Consider the following 14,739-nt stretch of genomic DNA (forward strand, 5'->3'; position numbering starts at 1 on the left):
ACAACAAGAAACAGATATGAAAATGGAGGGGTTTTTTTATAGGTACTTTCTCACAGTGTGTCCCTGCTCCGTCTAATAGACAGCAAACTACAGAGCACATGAAACCCGTCTGAGCGAGCCATGCTGCACATGTATGGAGGAAAGTGATACATGAGAGCTGACACCAATCACATTCCTATTAATAAAAAGCAGACTGTTTCTGGCAGACATGAGGAACTGCAAACTACAAAAAAAAAAGAAAGAAAGATAGAAATAAGAAACACGAGATTGAAGGTGCAGAACAGTCAAAAGGAGACACTCTGGTGGGATGACGCAGCGAACTTTCTGTAGAGGGAATTGAAGAAATCAGGGCTGAGCGCTGAGGCTCAGTGACCAAAGATCTTCCAAGGCTGCTACTCTGAACCTGAGGTCAACTGAGATCCTGTGTTATCCTTCCTGTCATGGCTGGCCATGCAGCCCTGTTCAGTTCCTGGCACTAGGACTGATCCTCATGTGGTTAGTGCCAAACTACTTGAGCTAGGTGATCTGACCAAGAGCTTACATGGTTAAGGAAAAGGAGAAGGACTTGGGGTTCTGGTGGATGAAAAGCTGGGCATGAGCCAACAATGTGCGCTCACAACCCAGAAGCCAACCTTACCCTGGGCTGCACCAAAAGCAGCGCGGCCAGCAGGGTGAGGGAGGGGATTCTGCCCCTCTGCTCCGCTCTGGTGAGAGCCCACCTGCAGGGCTGCGTCCAGCTCTGGAGCCCTCAGCACAAGAAGGACATGGAGCTGTTGGAGCGGGTCCAGAGGAGGGCACAAAAATGATCCGAGGGCTGGAGCACCTCTCCTGAGAGGACAGGCTGAGAGAGTTGGGGTTGTTCAGCGTGGAGAAGAGAAGGCTCCAGAGAGACCTTATTGTGGCATTTCTGTACTTAAAGGGAGCTTATAAGAAAGATGGGGACAAACTCTTTAGCAGGGCCTGTTGTGACAGGACAATGGGTAATGGTTTTAAACTGAAAGAGGGTAGATTCAGGCTAGATATAAGGAAGAAATTTTTTACAATGAGGGTGGTGAGGCACTGGCACAGGTTGCCCAGAGAGGTGGTCGATGCCCCATCCCTGGAAACCTTCAAGGTCAGGTTGGACGGGGCTCTGAGCAACCTGATCTAGTTGAAGCTGTCCCTGCTCACTGCAGGGGGGTTGGACCAGATGACCTCTAAAGGTCCCTTCAACCCAAACTATTCTATGAGTCTGATAGATTTTTGCATGGAAGCTGGGACGATGACACCCTGCAAGCCTGATGTGAACCACCACCTGCTTTGGTGGAAACACATCTTGAGGCCACAGATTAGTGACCTATCAGTTGTGTGGAAGCTGTTTGTTCATTATTCAGGATTTGTCTCCAGAGTTTTCTAACAAAGCCTATGATTAATCGAGCGAACAGAGATGCAGCACTGTCTTGTGGAGTTGAAAGAGCATCTGGCCTTTGGTGGTCTCATCCTTCAGGTTACACCTGAGTTGAGGAGGTGTTAACAGCATAACCACAGTAGCCACACAGCCTTATGTACATTAGAGGGATGTGGTGAGATGTGGCTTTTTGTTTCCTCAGGTGCACAATGATGTTAGGTTAGCACACAACACCATCAGCTCTTTGTGTCTGCAGCCACAGTGCAGTGTCTGCTAGGAATTTGCGAAGACCCATCTGCCTCTGTGGTTTCTCTTTGAAGACCTGGTGTTGCAATGGGCAGCCTGGCTGAGATTTTCAAAGCAATTTAGGAACCTTAGTTAATCTGGTCCTATCTGTTAAATTCTCAGAGCTGCCTTGGGCCAGTGGAAAACTTGGACGCTATCCTCTATTATTCATTTAAGGTTAAAAAAGAACTCTCCGAGCTTAGCATCATGCAGGTGCACTTGCAGCATCAGAGTGACCTCAGTTTCTTTGTGTATAAAAAGTGTTGACAACTCTTTTTTTTAGGACTCTGTATTGGTGTTGCACAAAGTGTACATATAAAAAATTCACTTCAGCACAGTGCCATTGCTGACAGAAAAGGCATATTTTTTTAATCAGCCTGGACCTGCTAAAAGACTCAAAAAAAAAAAACAAAAAAAACCCACCACCAAAACCAACCAACCAACCAACAAAAAACCCAACCAAAAAAGCCCCAAATCCTTCCTCCAGCTGTTGGAGTCTCCAGCTGCTGGAGGAGCTGCGGACTTGCCTCAGCAGATGGCAGCCTTTTCCCGGAGTCGGTTCTGGCATGAGGAAAACGTGGGAGCTGGAGGTGCTGGGAATCTTGGTGGGTTACTAAAGAAAAAAAAAAAGAAAAAAAAAAAGAAAAAAAAATAGCCATGAGCACGGGTGATGATTCCTGCCGCCCTGTTGAAGGCTGCACGATTAATAGCATTAGACCTGTTTTTCTGGCCGGGTTCCTACCCGGGATTTAGTATTTTGTTTGCCTAAAAGGGCTTCAGCAGTTTTGGCTGGAGATGATGTGCTTTTCTACCTCAGTGTGAAAGCTGCTGAGTGATATCACCGTCCTAGGAGCCTCCCTTATGGAAAGATTTTGTAGAATTGCATTAAAGCTGCTCCTTTTCCTTGCAGTTTTCTATTAAGTTCTTCACACTTTTAGTGTAAAATTTTACAAGGGCATTAAAAATAATTGAGAAATAATTCTCCGAGATATTGCCTCCTTTGCCAGAGCCTCTTTTGGCTTCTTCCTAATAAATTGTGATGCTTTTCCATAACTCATTATGCGATACAAATATGGCTGTGAAGTAGAAGGAACTGGCTTCAGAATAGCTTATATCTGAACTGCAAAAGTCATCCACTTGATTCTTGTTGTGAAGCGAGCTCAAGCATATGAATCTCATACAGATGATGGCCGAAAATGATTTTTCGTATGTGGTGGGCTGACTGGCTGAATTCCTAATGAAAGGTTACTTTTAACATTGCTGGGCACTGTTAATGGTCTGCTGTGCTGCTTAGAGAAAAGAGATTTTAAAAAGGCGTTAAAATTTTAAACTTACCGTATTTTCCCACAGACCATTAGAAATTAAAATAAATAAATGTAGCCCACAGACTGTTAGAACTTAAAATAAATAACTGGCATTTTAGCAAAAGAGTGGATTATGTAGTTGTGCAGGCAATAGCAAGGGGAAACCTGTGCCTGAGGACCCCAGTCCTACTCCCGTTAGATCTAGTGTTAATTTTGTGCAGTTTATGTAAAGCGTGAGTTTTCTGAAGGCTTATTTTCAAGTTCTAATCTTTTTAAAATGAGGCTGGTTTTCTGAAGGAAGGATTCTAGACATGAAAATACAATGTGTTTTTTGTGTTTGTATGTGTACAAACCCATGTATATGTTACTAAGGTGTAGGTGGGCATGGTTTTAAATGTGATTGAGATCTACAGAGTTAAAGATTTTATAAACTTAATGCATCAAAAGATAAGGAAATAGCAGCAGTGGAAAAAGAGTACAAGCCTTCTTATTGTGATTTGTCAATCTGTGTCTCTAGGGCAGCTTGCTGGCAGCCAGGAGATGGAGAGGCCCCGTCATACTCTGTCAGTGAAGACTGCCTATATCTGAATGTCTTTGTTCCTGCCACCACTGTAAGTAGGAGACGCGTTGAATTTTTGTAGCTGAGCACTGTCTTTTTTCAAAGTACTTTTAATTGGCATGAATGAATGTTTTTCATGTGGTGTTCACAAAGCCCTGCAAGGTTAAATTAGGCACTCTGTTGTTTTTACTGGTGCAAGAGTATTCCTTATTAGGCTTCCAGTGAGCTGTGCTTGGGTAACTAGGAGGCTAGCAAATTAAAAAGCTAGAAATAAGAGAGAGAGAAGGAGGGAAACAGAGCACAAGAAGAAGGTGGCAGCAAAGGAGGAGAAATTAAGGACAGAAATGGCAGTGTCCCTGAAATGAGACTGTGCCCAGGAGATGATAATGCCATACAACAAGTCACATCAACACTTATCACCAGTTGAGCAGCAGCAGATGGGTTTTCTTCACCCTCATCTTTACTGTTACCCTGTTGACATCCATGGGAGCTCCGTTGAGGAGTGAGGGTAGCAAGCAATGCCCAGCTCGCAAAACATAAAAATAGATGTTTTAAAGATGACTGGGCCAGTGGTACAATCTGAGAAACTGTAATCTGAAAGCTCTTGAATTTCTCATTCTAAACAGATATAAAATAAAGCTTCAAGTTAAAGCCAAGCTTAGATGATTGGCCAAACCCCTGGGGATCTGGGGATAAAGATGCTGAATAACATGTGGATCCCATTGAAAAGTGGGCCCAGAGCACAGGAACAGTTTTTATTTCCACAGTACTGGTAATTTTCAGAAGGTGACAGTTGTTATGACAGAAATTAATGAGTCTGTCATACTGCATGTCTGGAAAGAGCTGGTCTAGCTATCTGACAGCAGAACACACAGCCCCTTGCAGGCCCTTTCAATCACCAGAAAGACCAGCAGTCTGCTTTCTCCCTGCAGCACTAGACTGTCATTTTGTCTTGAGCGGAGTCACCGCTTATTGAAAACATCAGGTCACTGTCCCAGGCAGTTTGCCATCTCCGCCTAAGTGCTGCTTTCAAGATAGCTTATTTGCAAGCATTGTATTTTCTACCATCTGATAAACTAAACTGGCTTGTCTTTTCTCCTTAGCAGTACTAAGAACTGAATCTGTCCTGTCTTTTGTAGATTTGTAAGGTAGCAGTAGGTCCGGTCAAGTCAATCAGTTTCACATGTGTAAGTCTAGCCCAAGAGAGAACCAAAACTTCTGTTTTTGCAGAAGTAACGGGGAGCAGAAGGCATGGCATTTTCCTGTTTCTTTTTGTGGCAAGTTCTATTTTTTACTCACATACAGAGAGCTATAGTTATATATTTTCAGCCCATGGAAAGTTACACTAGCTAGTAAATACTGAATATAAAACCTCCTGGAGAGCAGTGAATGCAGAGGTCATTCAGGAGCATTTTGAACCTGAACAAGAGCACAGTGCAGGGACTGCTGCCTGCCACAAAAGGACTCTTTAAGTGTCAAGCCGTGAAGAAGGTGAATGACATCACCTCATTTTGCTTCCATAGCTACGTGTACCACATAACCCTCCAAATAAAACTGGCACTTCTGAGAGACGTTTTTCCACCTCTAACCATCACCACCTGTCACTAGAAAAGCAAAGCTGTGCTTCAGCTTGATTTGCAAAGGGTTCAAGTGTAAGATCAAGAGTTGAAACTCTCCACTAAATAAGAATAGAAAATGTACGCTCTCCCCTCTTCTTCCATCCCCTGCACGTGTTATTCCCATCCTTATTGCATCATCCCTGCTGCACTCAATTCTTTACGGCTCAATGTTGTACAGTAGTAAAAGCACTTGAGGTTGCCTGGCTCAGTAGAGTTTAAATCTATCCCTGCCCAGTAGCTCATTAAGTGTTTTACAGACGGATGGAGAAGATAGTTCTGAATATTATAAAGCCTTTCAGATCTTGCAGCTTCCTGGTGGATGCTGAACTTCTCTCCCCCTTGAGGGTTTGCACATGGGACCTAAGCCCCTACAGGCATGAGACCATGGTGGAGCTGCTGGGCTCCCCAGAAGACACCCCGCCGCTAGCTGAGCCAGGGAGCCGTCCGACCCTGTCCCAGCTGGAAGACTTTGCACAGATTTTACACCTCTAAGTGTGACTGTCTGCGTTTTGTTGCTAAGCATGGAGCAAAACCCTGCACTGGGCAGTAGCCGTGTGGCAGCTGTGGCCCCACTCTGCGCAGCACCGCCCCACGTGTGCCCCACTGCAGCCTGGCATTGACACTGGTGGTGTTGCATCTCAGCCTGGTGCCAGTAGTGGTGGGTGAAGAGACTGGCTCTGACAGGCTTTAGTTAAGTTCTTGCATTTCTTCTGCCTCATAGATTTAATTGCAGTAGTTGGTAGAATTTGGTTGAGAACAAGGCTTGGGGGACATTCACGTATATTAAAAATAAATTATCCAGCAGCTAATGTACAGTAAAAAATAAAATGGCTACCAAATAGATAGATTATATGAAATATCTCATATTGTGAGACATAGTTCAATTACAGTATGAAAATCATTGTGCTATGCTGTTAAAGTGGCTAACAAGAAATGGGAAGGTAATTATGTTAAACAGCCCTCATCTAAAATGCCCAAATCCATGAGCTCAGAAATTGAAATACCTTGGGATTAAACCAAAAATGATTTTTTATGATAATTTACCTTTACATAAGAGAGGGATCTGTCACTGCTCAATGCAGATGAGGAATGGGAACGCTACCAGACTCTTGGCACTAGGCACAGGGCTAATTCTTCCCCTGAATTGCTCCATATCTGTTGCAACAGACTTTGTTTTGTGTATTAAACTTTTGTCTCCCATCTTTGCCTTTCTTAAGGTTTTCATCACTAAAGCATTGGGTAAAGTTGCTCGGCATAACATAATATACAACTTAGAGGGCAGCTGGAGGTCACGGTGCTTTGCAGGCTGTGGACATGTAGGAAATGCCTAGTTGGAACCTCAGGCTTAACCAAGCTGAGCTGAAGGGATGGAGCAGGCTCAACATCATGTTTAATACCGTTTTAGCTGACATGGCTCGATGTAGTTGTAATTTAGAATTAATTTCCATATGAAAACAGATTCTTTTTTCCTTTGCCCTCATCTCTCTCTCTGAGCTGCATGTGGTGCAGAAATGGGAACCAGGGACAAGACACTGTGAATTAGGCAATTTCTATTCAGGAGCAGAAGTTCCTGAGAGAGAGAAGCATGTTTCAGCGCTTGCAGTTTCTGGGGTTTTCTTGGTAACATTGTCGTGTTTACAAGAAGCCTCTGAAGTGATTCTCCAGATAGATAAGCGAGGAGTGCACACAATCATGACAAATTAAGGGCAGCTGAGGGGATTTTGCCTCCTATTCTGTAATTTTGCAGAAGGCTGCAACTACCACTTCTCTGCTGCTTCACCTGTATAGCCAGTTGCAATTTTTGCTGGAGACATCCTTTGCCAGGGCAGATAGGACTGCTGTGTTTAGCTAAGCTCCATCCAGAAAATAACAGCAATAGAGCCCAATGCCCTCTAGATGCAGGGAAAAACAAACCTCTGATGTACTTTGATGCTGCTGCAGGGGCCACCAGCCTGTCTTTGAAAAACACCAGCAGCTGCCACAGCAGAAAGCGGGATGGGTGGGTGTGCATGACCTGCTGCTGAGCAGAGGAGAGAGGACCCTCCTTCAGGATAGTCCCAAAGTGAGCAATAGGGTGTGAAAGTGCTGAATGAAAAACTGAGGTTATACTTTGAAAAACACCTTTTTAGCACTGGACTAGGTTATTCTGCTTTTTGCAGCCAGAAGGAAAAAAAATAAGCAGAAAACTAAGCAAAACCCCTCCATGTGTTTCCCTGGTATTTCTTCCAAGTGTCATCTTGACAGAGCTGTAATCTTCTGGTAAGTGATGAGGCCTCCTGGGGCAGTTCTGCTTTCATGCTACTCATGCAGCAGCAGCCTGGCTGCAGCCCTGCTGCATGTGCAGAGAGGGTGCTGCTCTGGGAAAAAGCCTCCATTTCTGAGCAAAATTGGGTGTCTCTGCAAGGAGCACTAACATGGGCAGCAGCTCATCATAGCTCCTTCCCAACCTGGGAGTCCTGCTGGGCTCTCCTGGGGCAGATACCCGCTGTGCTTCATGAGAGGTGAGTCTCTCCCATGTGCAGAGACCCCTCTGTCTATCTAGCAGGGGAAAACCTCCATGGGAATTGAAGGAGCAATGAGGAGCTCTTGTGAAGTGAGATTTTTGAGGCAGTGTTTAAGTGCTGAACATTTGAGAGTAGGAAGCAGCCCTGCACAGCTATTTAGTCCTGTTCAAGATGAAGCAACCCAATAGGCTTTTTCATTCTCCTGTTTCCCACTTGTTTGAACTTCTCCTGTGTGTTTCTGTAAAGCAGACATGTTACAGCAAAGACGAGCCCACCACATGCTCAATGACCAAGTCAGCAGGATGGGTCTACCATGATCTAACCTGGTAGAGTTGTTGGCTGGTGGAACACAGTGGTGCCATGAAATCTTATTTACAATGGACATAGTGCCCTCTTTAATGGTATATAGGTCATTGTAGACAATTTAGCCCTAGAATTTCAGGCCAGATATCCCCTCATTATCACAGAATCACACAGAATCACAGGTAGAAAGGGACCTCAGGGATCATCTAGTCCAACCTTTCTAGGAAGAGCAGAGTCTAAACAAGATGGCCCAGCTCCCTGTCCAGCCGAATCGTCAAAGTGTCCAACGTGGCCGAGTCAACCACTTCCCTGGGGAGATTATTCCAATGGTGACTGTCCTCACTGTGAAAAATTTCCCTCTGGTGTCCAGTCGGAATCTCCCCAAGAGCAATTTGTGTCCATTCCCCCTTGTCCTCTCCATGTGACTCCATGTGGTCACTGTTAAAGAGCTATGATGGCTTAGATAAAGTTAATGGGGAAAGATGCCTGTGTTTTCATCAGTGACCTATGAAAGCAGTTGACTACAGGAATATTAAACTGGTTGTTGTCACGGCAGGTCAAAACCATGTCAGTGTTGCTGTTCTTCCACAACGGAGGGAGTTACAATGCTGAGGCAGAAAAGACAACCATAGATGGATCGTACCTGGCTGCCATCAGTAATGTCATTGTCGTGACAGCAAACTACCGGGTCGGTGTTTTTGGCTTCTTTAGTACTGGTAAGTCACAGACCTCTAGAAAAAAACACAGCTATGGGCTAAATTGTATTCTGTAACACTTCTGTTTCTAATTTGTTTTTCTGAAGAAGTTATTTTTTAATTTGCAAAACCTGTATCTTTCACTGATTATTTTTTGGGGGGACAAATGGCCAAGAAATGGTGGGGACTTTATGTGAACAGAAAGGGGAGAGGCTGTAGGCAAAGGGACAAGAATAAAAAAACCCAAGCATCTATATCAAAGCACTGGCTAGACTTGCAGATGAAACTGTGGATATTGGGTTTTGCAGGCACACACAAAGGTAGGTTACACATTAAATTTCTTGCTAATTTCAGTGGCCTGTTGTTGTGGATATGGTTTTCAATGTCTCCAACTTCTAGCTGTCCTGTCTGTGAAATTTTGCTAATTCTCAGTTGTACCTGTGTCATGGAGAGTCAGAAAGCGGTAACTGCAGGTTAATGGTAAGGCAATGAAAGTAGAGCACAAAGGTAATTGGTTGGTTCCTCAGTAATTAAGCCTGACTTCTCCTCTGAAGGACTTGGCATGTTTAATTTGAATTTTGTTAGCCCCTTTTACTGGCCTGGATGAGACTGCACAGGCTGTGCTTGCATCCCTTCCTTGTAAAGGAGTCTTTTGCTCTGCTATTGTCTCCTAATACCAATTGGCATTCAAAAGTGTACAAATTCCCGTTACACACAGGATGCAAAGAGGCATGCACATGTGAAAACGCACACTGACATCTCCCCAAACCCTTGTGGTAGTGCCATCTGGTCTTTGGGATTTTTTTTTTCTTTTTCCTCTAGCATTTTCTTAGATCTGCCCGTTTAAGCAAATAGGCAACTCTTTTCTTTCTACCATCTTTCAGTTCTGGCTGGGGCAGGGGACCTTAAGGTAGAGAGCCATGGAGAGAAAATGCAACAATTGCCAGAGGAGCTCCGGCTCCATCGGTCCTGTGGCAATCCTTGGTCTCTCTAGTGAACATTTTAGTACCTCTACAACATTTAGAAGGTTATATTTACCATGTTTGCAAATACCAGACCTACATACTTTGCCTCATGATTCTTTTGAGTATTTTCTGCTAGAGATGCTGTGTGGATTTTGCCTAGTTTGGAGTTATAGCTGCAGCTATTGGTTATTGTTTCCCTTCTCTGGTTTATGGTTTTGTTCAAATCTCAGTCCCAGCAAAGCCTGTTTTTCATTCAGTAACTAGATAGGTGGCACTACAAACTCCTTACTCATTTAGATATGAAGTTGGTAATAGGTGTATCTGGGGAAAGAATCACTGTTTTCATCAGTGCAAACCATATGCTTATGAAAGCGATACCGTAGCTTCATTTGGCTAGAGCCAAATGCAGTGTGGATGCGGGCTCTGCGAGCTTCCATGACGCAGCACTGCCCACGCGTTACCCACTAACCTCCTTCAGCCCTGTGAATCTCACCTAGGTTTCTTCCTAAGTGGAAACTGCTAGCTGGGCTGAATATTATATAGCAGTATTTATATGATGGTCCATAATTTAGGGATCAGGAAAATTCTCCAGCCTCTTTTTCACGGGGATCTGCATGCGTGTCCCAAAACGTCAGCACGTGAGCTGAATGTACCGAGTTTGCACTTCTGCAAGCCTTCAGATAGAGGTGGTTCATTACGAGTTGGGAGTATTTGGGGCCCTCCCCTTCTCTGTACTCTGGAGCTGTGGCCAGGGAGAAGTGCAGTCTTTCCTGGTCTCTTCCCCTGTGGGAAATCCTTGGTGTGCATTTGGGAAAATCCTGTTGCTTCATAAGGAACTGGAGCAAGTAGGAAAAGCTCTTTCCAAGAGTCACTGGAGGAAGCTAAGCACCACATTCATGAGAAGCCCTAAAAACTCCTTCAGTGCCACACTCCTGTCTCCTGTATGTCTCCTTTAGGCCATGTGGGGGTGATGAGGTGTGGTATGGCTGTACCAGGCTCCCTGTCAGCATGGATTTTCAGTCATATCCATGCTGGTAAGCAACGCTCCCACTACAAGATCTGTTCTTTGGTCCACCACAGGTTGATGGAGTACCTCTGACTCCTGTACATGACCAGTAGCCACTGGAGATTTTTCAATGAAGGTTATCAAGCTGGGTCAACTACTATAAGGGTTTTCCTCATGACTCAAACCAAATCCTGAATATTTCAGGGATGTTTCCATTCTTACTGAAAGACTTGGACAGAATCTGGTCCTTTGGAAGTTTTGCCATCAGTTTCAAAGGGGACAGGAGCTCACCCTTAGGACTGTGGGGACATTAACAGCAGGACTGTTAGAAGGCCCTGAAGTTACAAACAAAAGCTGAGATCTTGTGAGCAATATCAGTTTCGTTGTCCAACGAAGCAAAGTGCTGAATCCTCTCACGATGACTTGTTATAAATTGCAAAGAATGAAGGATTTAAATGGAGATTTTGGGGGTTGAAAGGTAGTAAAACGAACAGATTTCCTTTCTTTTGTGTTTGTTTGGTTTTTTTGGGTTGTTTTTTTTTTTCTGTTAGCTTTGCAGTTGTTTTGGTCTCTCACTGACAGGGTGTTTGCAAGCAGTCAAAGACCTCTTATTCATCCAAGTATAAAGGATGTCTAATTTAATTTGCTATCACCCATTAATATTTCATAAAGTGATGCGCATTCTTACTAGCGCCTTCACCTCTCACTTTGCACCCAGAAAAGTTAAGGTGAATTGCCAATGATGTGGATGGCAAGAGTGTGGAGAAGAGTCATGTTTTACAGCCTGATTCTTTTAAGATCCATGAAGTCATATAAACCAGGATGATTAAATTTAGCACTATTGTTCTTCGCTACTTTAGTAATAACAGAAATGCATGTGTATGTCCTTGTTTGCTTCCTTCTGAGCACTGCTTTCTTTTTCATTCTCCTGTGCTCCTCAGGAACATGATCTTTTCCTGCAAAACGGCAGTGGAAAAGATTCTTGGCAGACACGTTTCTTTTGGTCTAACTATTGCAAATGCTCGTGTAGGCTTCTGTTCCCCAGTGCGGTACATTTCACAACCTGGCTGTGGTTTTTGCCACGGCAAAAGGAACTGCTGTATTTCCCTCCTCGGTCTTGTTGTACTGGTAGCAGGGCACATTGTGTGGCTAAAACATTTACATGGATTTCACTTCCTCTGGGGAGGTTTCACGAGGCATGCACCAAGCCCTTGAAATGAGGTTTCCTTTTTAATAGTGTAGAGTGGGTTTATTGCTGGTCTGAGAAGCCTGGGAACTGGTCTTGGTGTGCAGAACAAACTAAAAGAACTCTAAAAAATAAAGCAGGAAAAGTTTTTCCTCCATTGCTTCACTGCTGTGTCTTGGTCTGATCAGCTGAAACTATGGTTTCTGATCTTGGCTGTCCTACTGAAAGGGCACTTATAGTGATGCTTATTGTGATGTGGGTGTCTAAGATCTGCAAGGCAATCAATAATCTGGTCTCCTCTATATTCTATTCTACTGTTTAAATCAGTCTTTGTGATATCTCAGTAATTCATTACAGTAGGCATACGGGTACCTGCTGCAGGATGTGTGCTTTCAGTTGCTGTTTGCTGAGACAGGGCTGCCTGTCCACAAAGTGGCAGCTTTTTATTCCACTATATGTTAATTTTGATTCAGTAATTTCTGAGCCTACCCTTACTTTAAAATTTTACTATTTGGTCTTGCAATGCAAGAAACAAACAGTTTCAGCTGTGTTTCTATTCCTGGCTTTTCTGTCTTGTCTTGCTTTTTGTTTGTTTTGGTTTGGTGTTTTCCCAAGTTTTAAATGTGGAGAATTTAAAAACATTAAAAATCAATGACTCATTGTGGATTAAAAAGAAGTGGACAGTAAATAATCACTTTCTATTCCTTTCTTAAGGACTGTGCAAGAGTTATTTATATCCACTTTTGTAGATATAAAATTAAGCTTGCCTAAGACAATTAGGCACCTCCAAGTGTGCCTGGTGGAATGGAAAAAATTGAAATGGGGTCAATCGGTAAAGTGATGACCTTGGAAGAGGCCACTTCGGTCTTTTAAAATGTGGTATCAGTTTTGTCAAGGTTCAGCTGCAAGAGCTGCTAAAAATGTAACACTTAATCAAAACTTCAAATGTTTATAGTTTTATTTATTTTCAGACCTATTTATCTCTTTCCCACAATAGGTTCTCCTGAGGCGAGTGGAAACGCTGGCCTTTTGGATCAATTGGCTGCTTTGAAGTGGGTGCAGCAGAACATCGCTAACTTTGGAGGAGATCCAAGGCGGGTTTCTTTAGGAGCCGACCGCGGCGGGGCAGATGTTACCAGCATTCACCTGCTCACAGAGGCGGCGGATATGGACCTCTTCAGGAGGGTGTTGTTGATGGTAAGTCCCATTCCTGCCTCCTCAATTTCATTGTGAAAGGATGTTGTTACCGACATGAGGATGTTGCGGTGTGTGGGTGCTGGTTTTATTTCATCCATACCTTGGCAGCACCAATAAGGCTGTTATTGCTTTAGGTTTTTTTCATCTCACCTGTGACTGCTATCTCCAGGAGCTGGGTGCTTCACAAGGATGTACGAGAGATGCACTTTAGTGATTGATTTAGTCATAGTAAGAATCTGGTTTTCGTCACTGTGGGTTTTTTTGTGTATTATATAAATAGTCTTGTTTCATAACTTATAGGTCCAACAGGTTAGTTTCCATTCCATAAATAGGGTTGTTGATCAGCAGTTTTTAGACTCTAAAACTGATGAGCCAAACATCCGCATGTATCCACTCTTTTTATCTGATCTTATGACAGATTCCATTTAAAAGAAAAAGCAAGTTTCAGAAAGAGAGTAAAAATCTGTTTACCCACGGGCTCGTTTGCTGTCAGCTTTGGACCATTTTCATAGTCACCCCAAGTGATCCGTATTTTTACAGCCTTTCCTGTGTCAAATCTCAGGACTTTGAGATCAGCTGTGTCAGCGTCTATACTACCATTGATCTTTACAGCCTCAGATGAGAGTAGGGTGCTCTGAAATGAAGCTTAATCTTCAGTGGAGGTTTATATATCCAACAGAAATGGTACCTGGACAAAATGATCTCTCTGCTAGCAGTGTTGGCTTGGAACAGTGAGCAGAGGAACAGAATTCTTGGTCCAGGAAACCTAGGGCTCAATTACATAAAATCTTGCCTTGAAAAAATGACATCTCTAGTCACTACTTGATTTTTTTTAGTTACTTCAGGAAACATAACTTGCATTTTTCATCCAATGTCTCAATAAGATTATTTTAATTACACCACTCTAGTGGGGAAGGCAAGGGAAGTTGTTGAAATTTTCTGTTCAGTAGTTGTTTTTTTGTGTCATTCTCAGATAATTTCTCACGCAGTTCCTAGATTTTTACTCAGCTCTTGGCATAGCAGTTAATTTGCTATTAGACACAGAGTCCTTTTCTCTCAGAGTACAGTTTCATCCTACTCTTCCTCTGAAGTCACAAACCCTTTACTGACACGGTTCAGGATGGGACCCTATGAAAGCTGTAACAGGATACAGTGCAATTTACCAGTTGAGCAACTGATGAAAGGGAAATGCAAGAACCTCTGCTCATTGTTATTTCTGGAGTGTGGTTCCACATTACATCCTTTCTTTTATAAAATAAAGTTTGAACTCCTCCTTTCTCCTACAGCAGGACATTGAATAATGGAACACAGTGCAAGTGCAATGAGCAGGCAGGTACATCAGTTCTTCACAGTTGTCTGGTGTTTGTAACAACAGTTTTCATTCTGGGACTGTTCACACCTCTGTCTTGCAAAAGCAAGCTCTCCACTTATTTAAGTATTATTTAATATAATTTAATTTATAGATTTTAATTTAATTAATTTAAATATTTATCCTTGCAGTGTCACGGTGGATTTAGTTTTCTTGTGAAATACACTGATAAAATAAAAAGCAAGAAGTAACAGCAGTAGCTTAAAAATATACTTTATTTTTTTTGTAATGAAGTGATGCAGAATGCAACTGTTGGTTTACTCATATGTCTCACCTAGACCTCCTGTAAAGGGATGTGTCTTGTTTTGTTCCAAGACACCAAAATTGTTGTGTACTTTTCATTTTACTGTAAAATAAGAG

General features: G+C 43.1%; 1 protein-coding gene across 1 annotated transcript in view; it reads left to right on the forward strand.

Moving 5' to 3' along the window:
* TG (thyroglobulin) overlaps positions 1–14,739 on the forward strand; it is a 159,017-nt gene that overhangs the window by 78,007 nt on the left and 66,271 nt on the right. Inside the window, exons 39-41 of the mRNA XM_075085813.1 lie at positions 3,494–3,587; positions 8,518–8,677; positions 12,811–13,010. Coding sequence (XP_074941914.1) covers positions 3,494–3,587; positions 8,518–8,677; positions 12,811–13,010 — 454 coding nt within the window. The remainder of the gene's footprint in view (positions 1–3,493; positions 3,588–8,517; positions 8,678–12,810; positions 13,011–14,739) is intronic.

This window comes from Phalacrocorax aristotelis, chromosome 2 (genome assembly GCF_949628215.1).
Source record: "Phalacrocorax aristotelis chromosome 2, bGulAri2.1, whole genome shotgun sequence".
Classification (NCBI taxonomy): domain Eukaryota; kingdom Metazoa; phylum Chordata; class Aves; order Suliformes; family Phalacrocoracidae; genus Phalacrocorax; species Phalacrocorax aristotelis.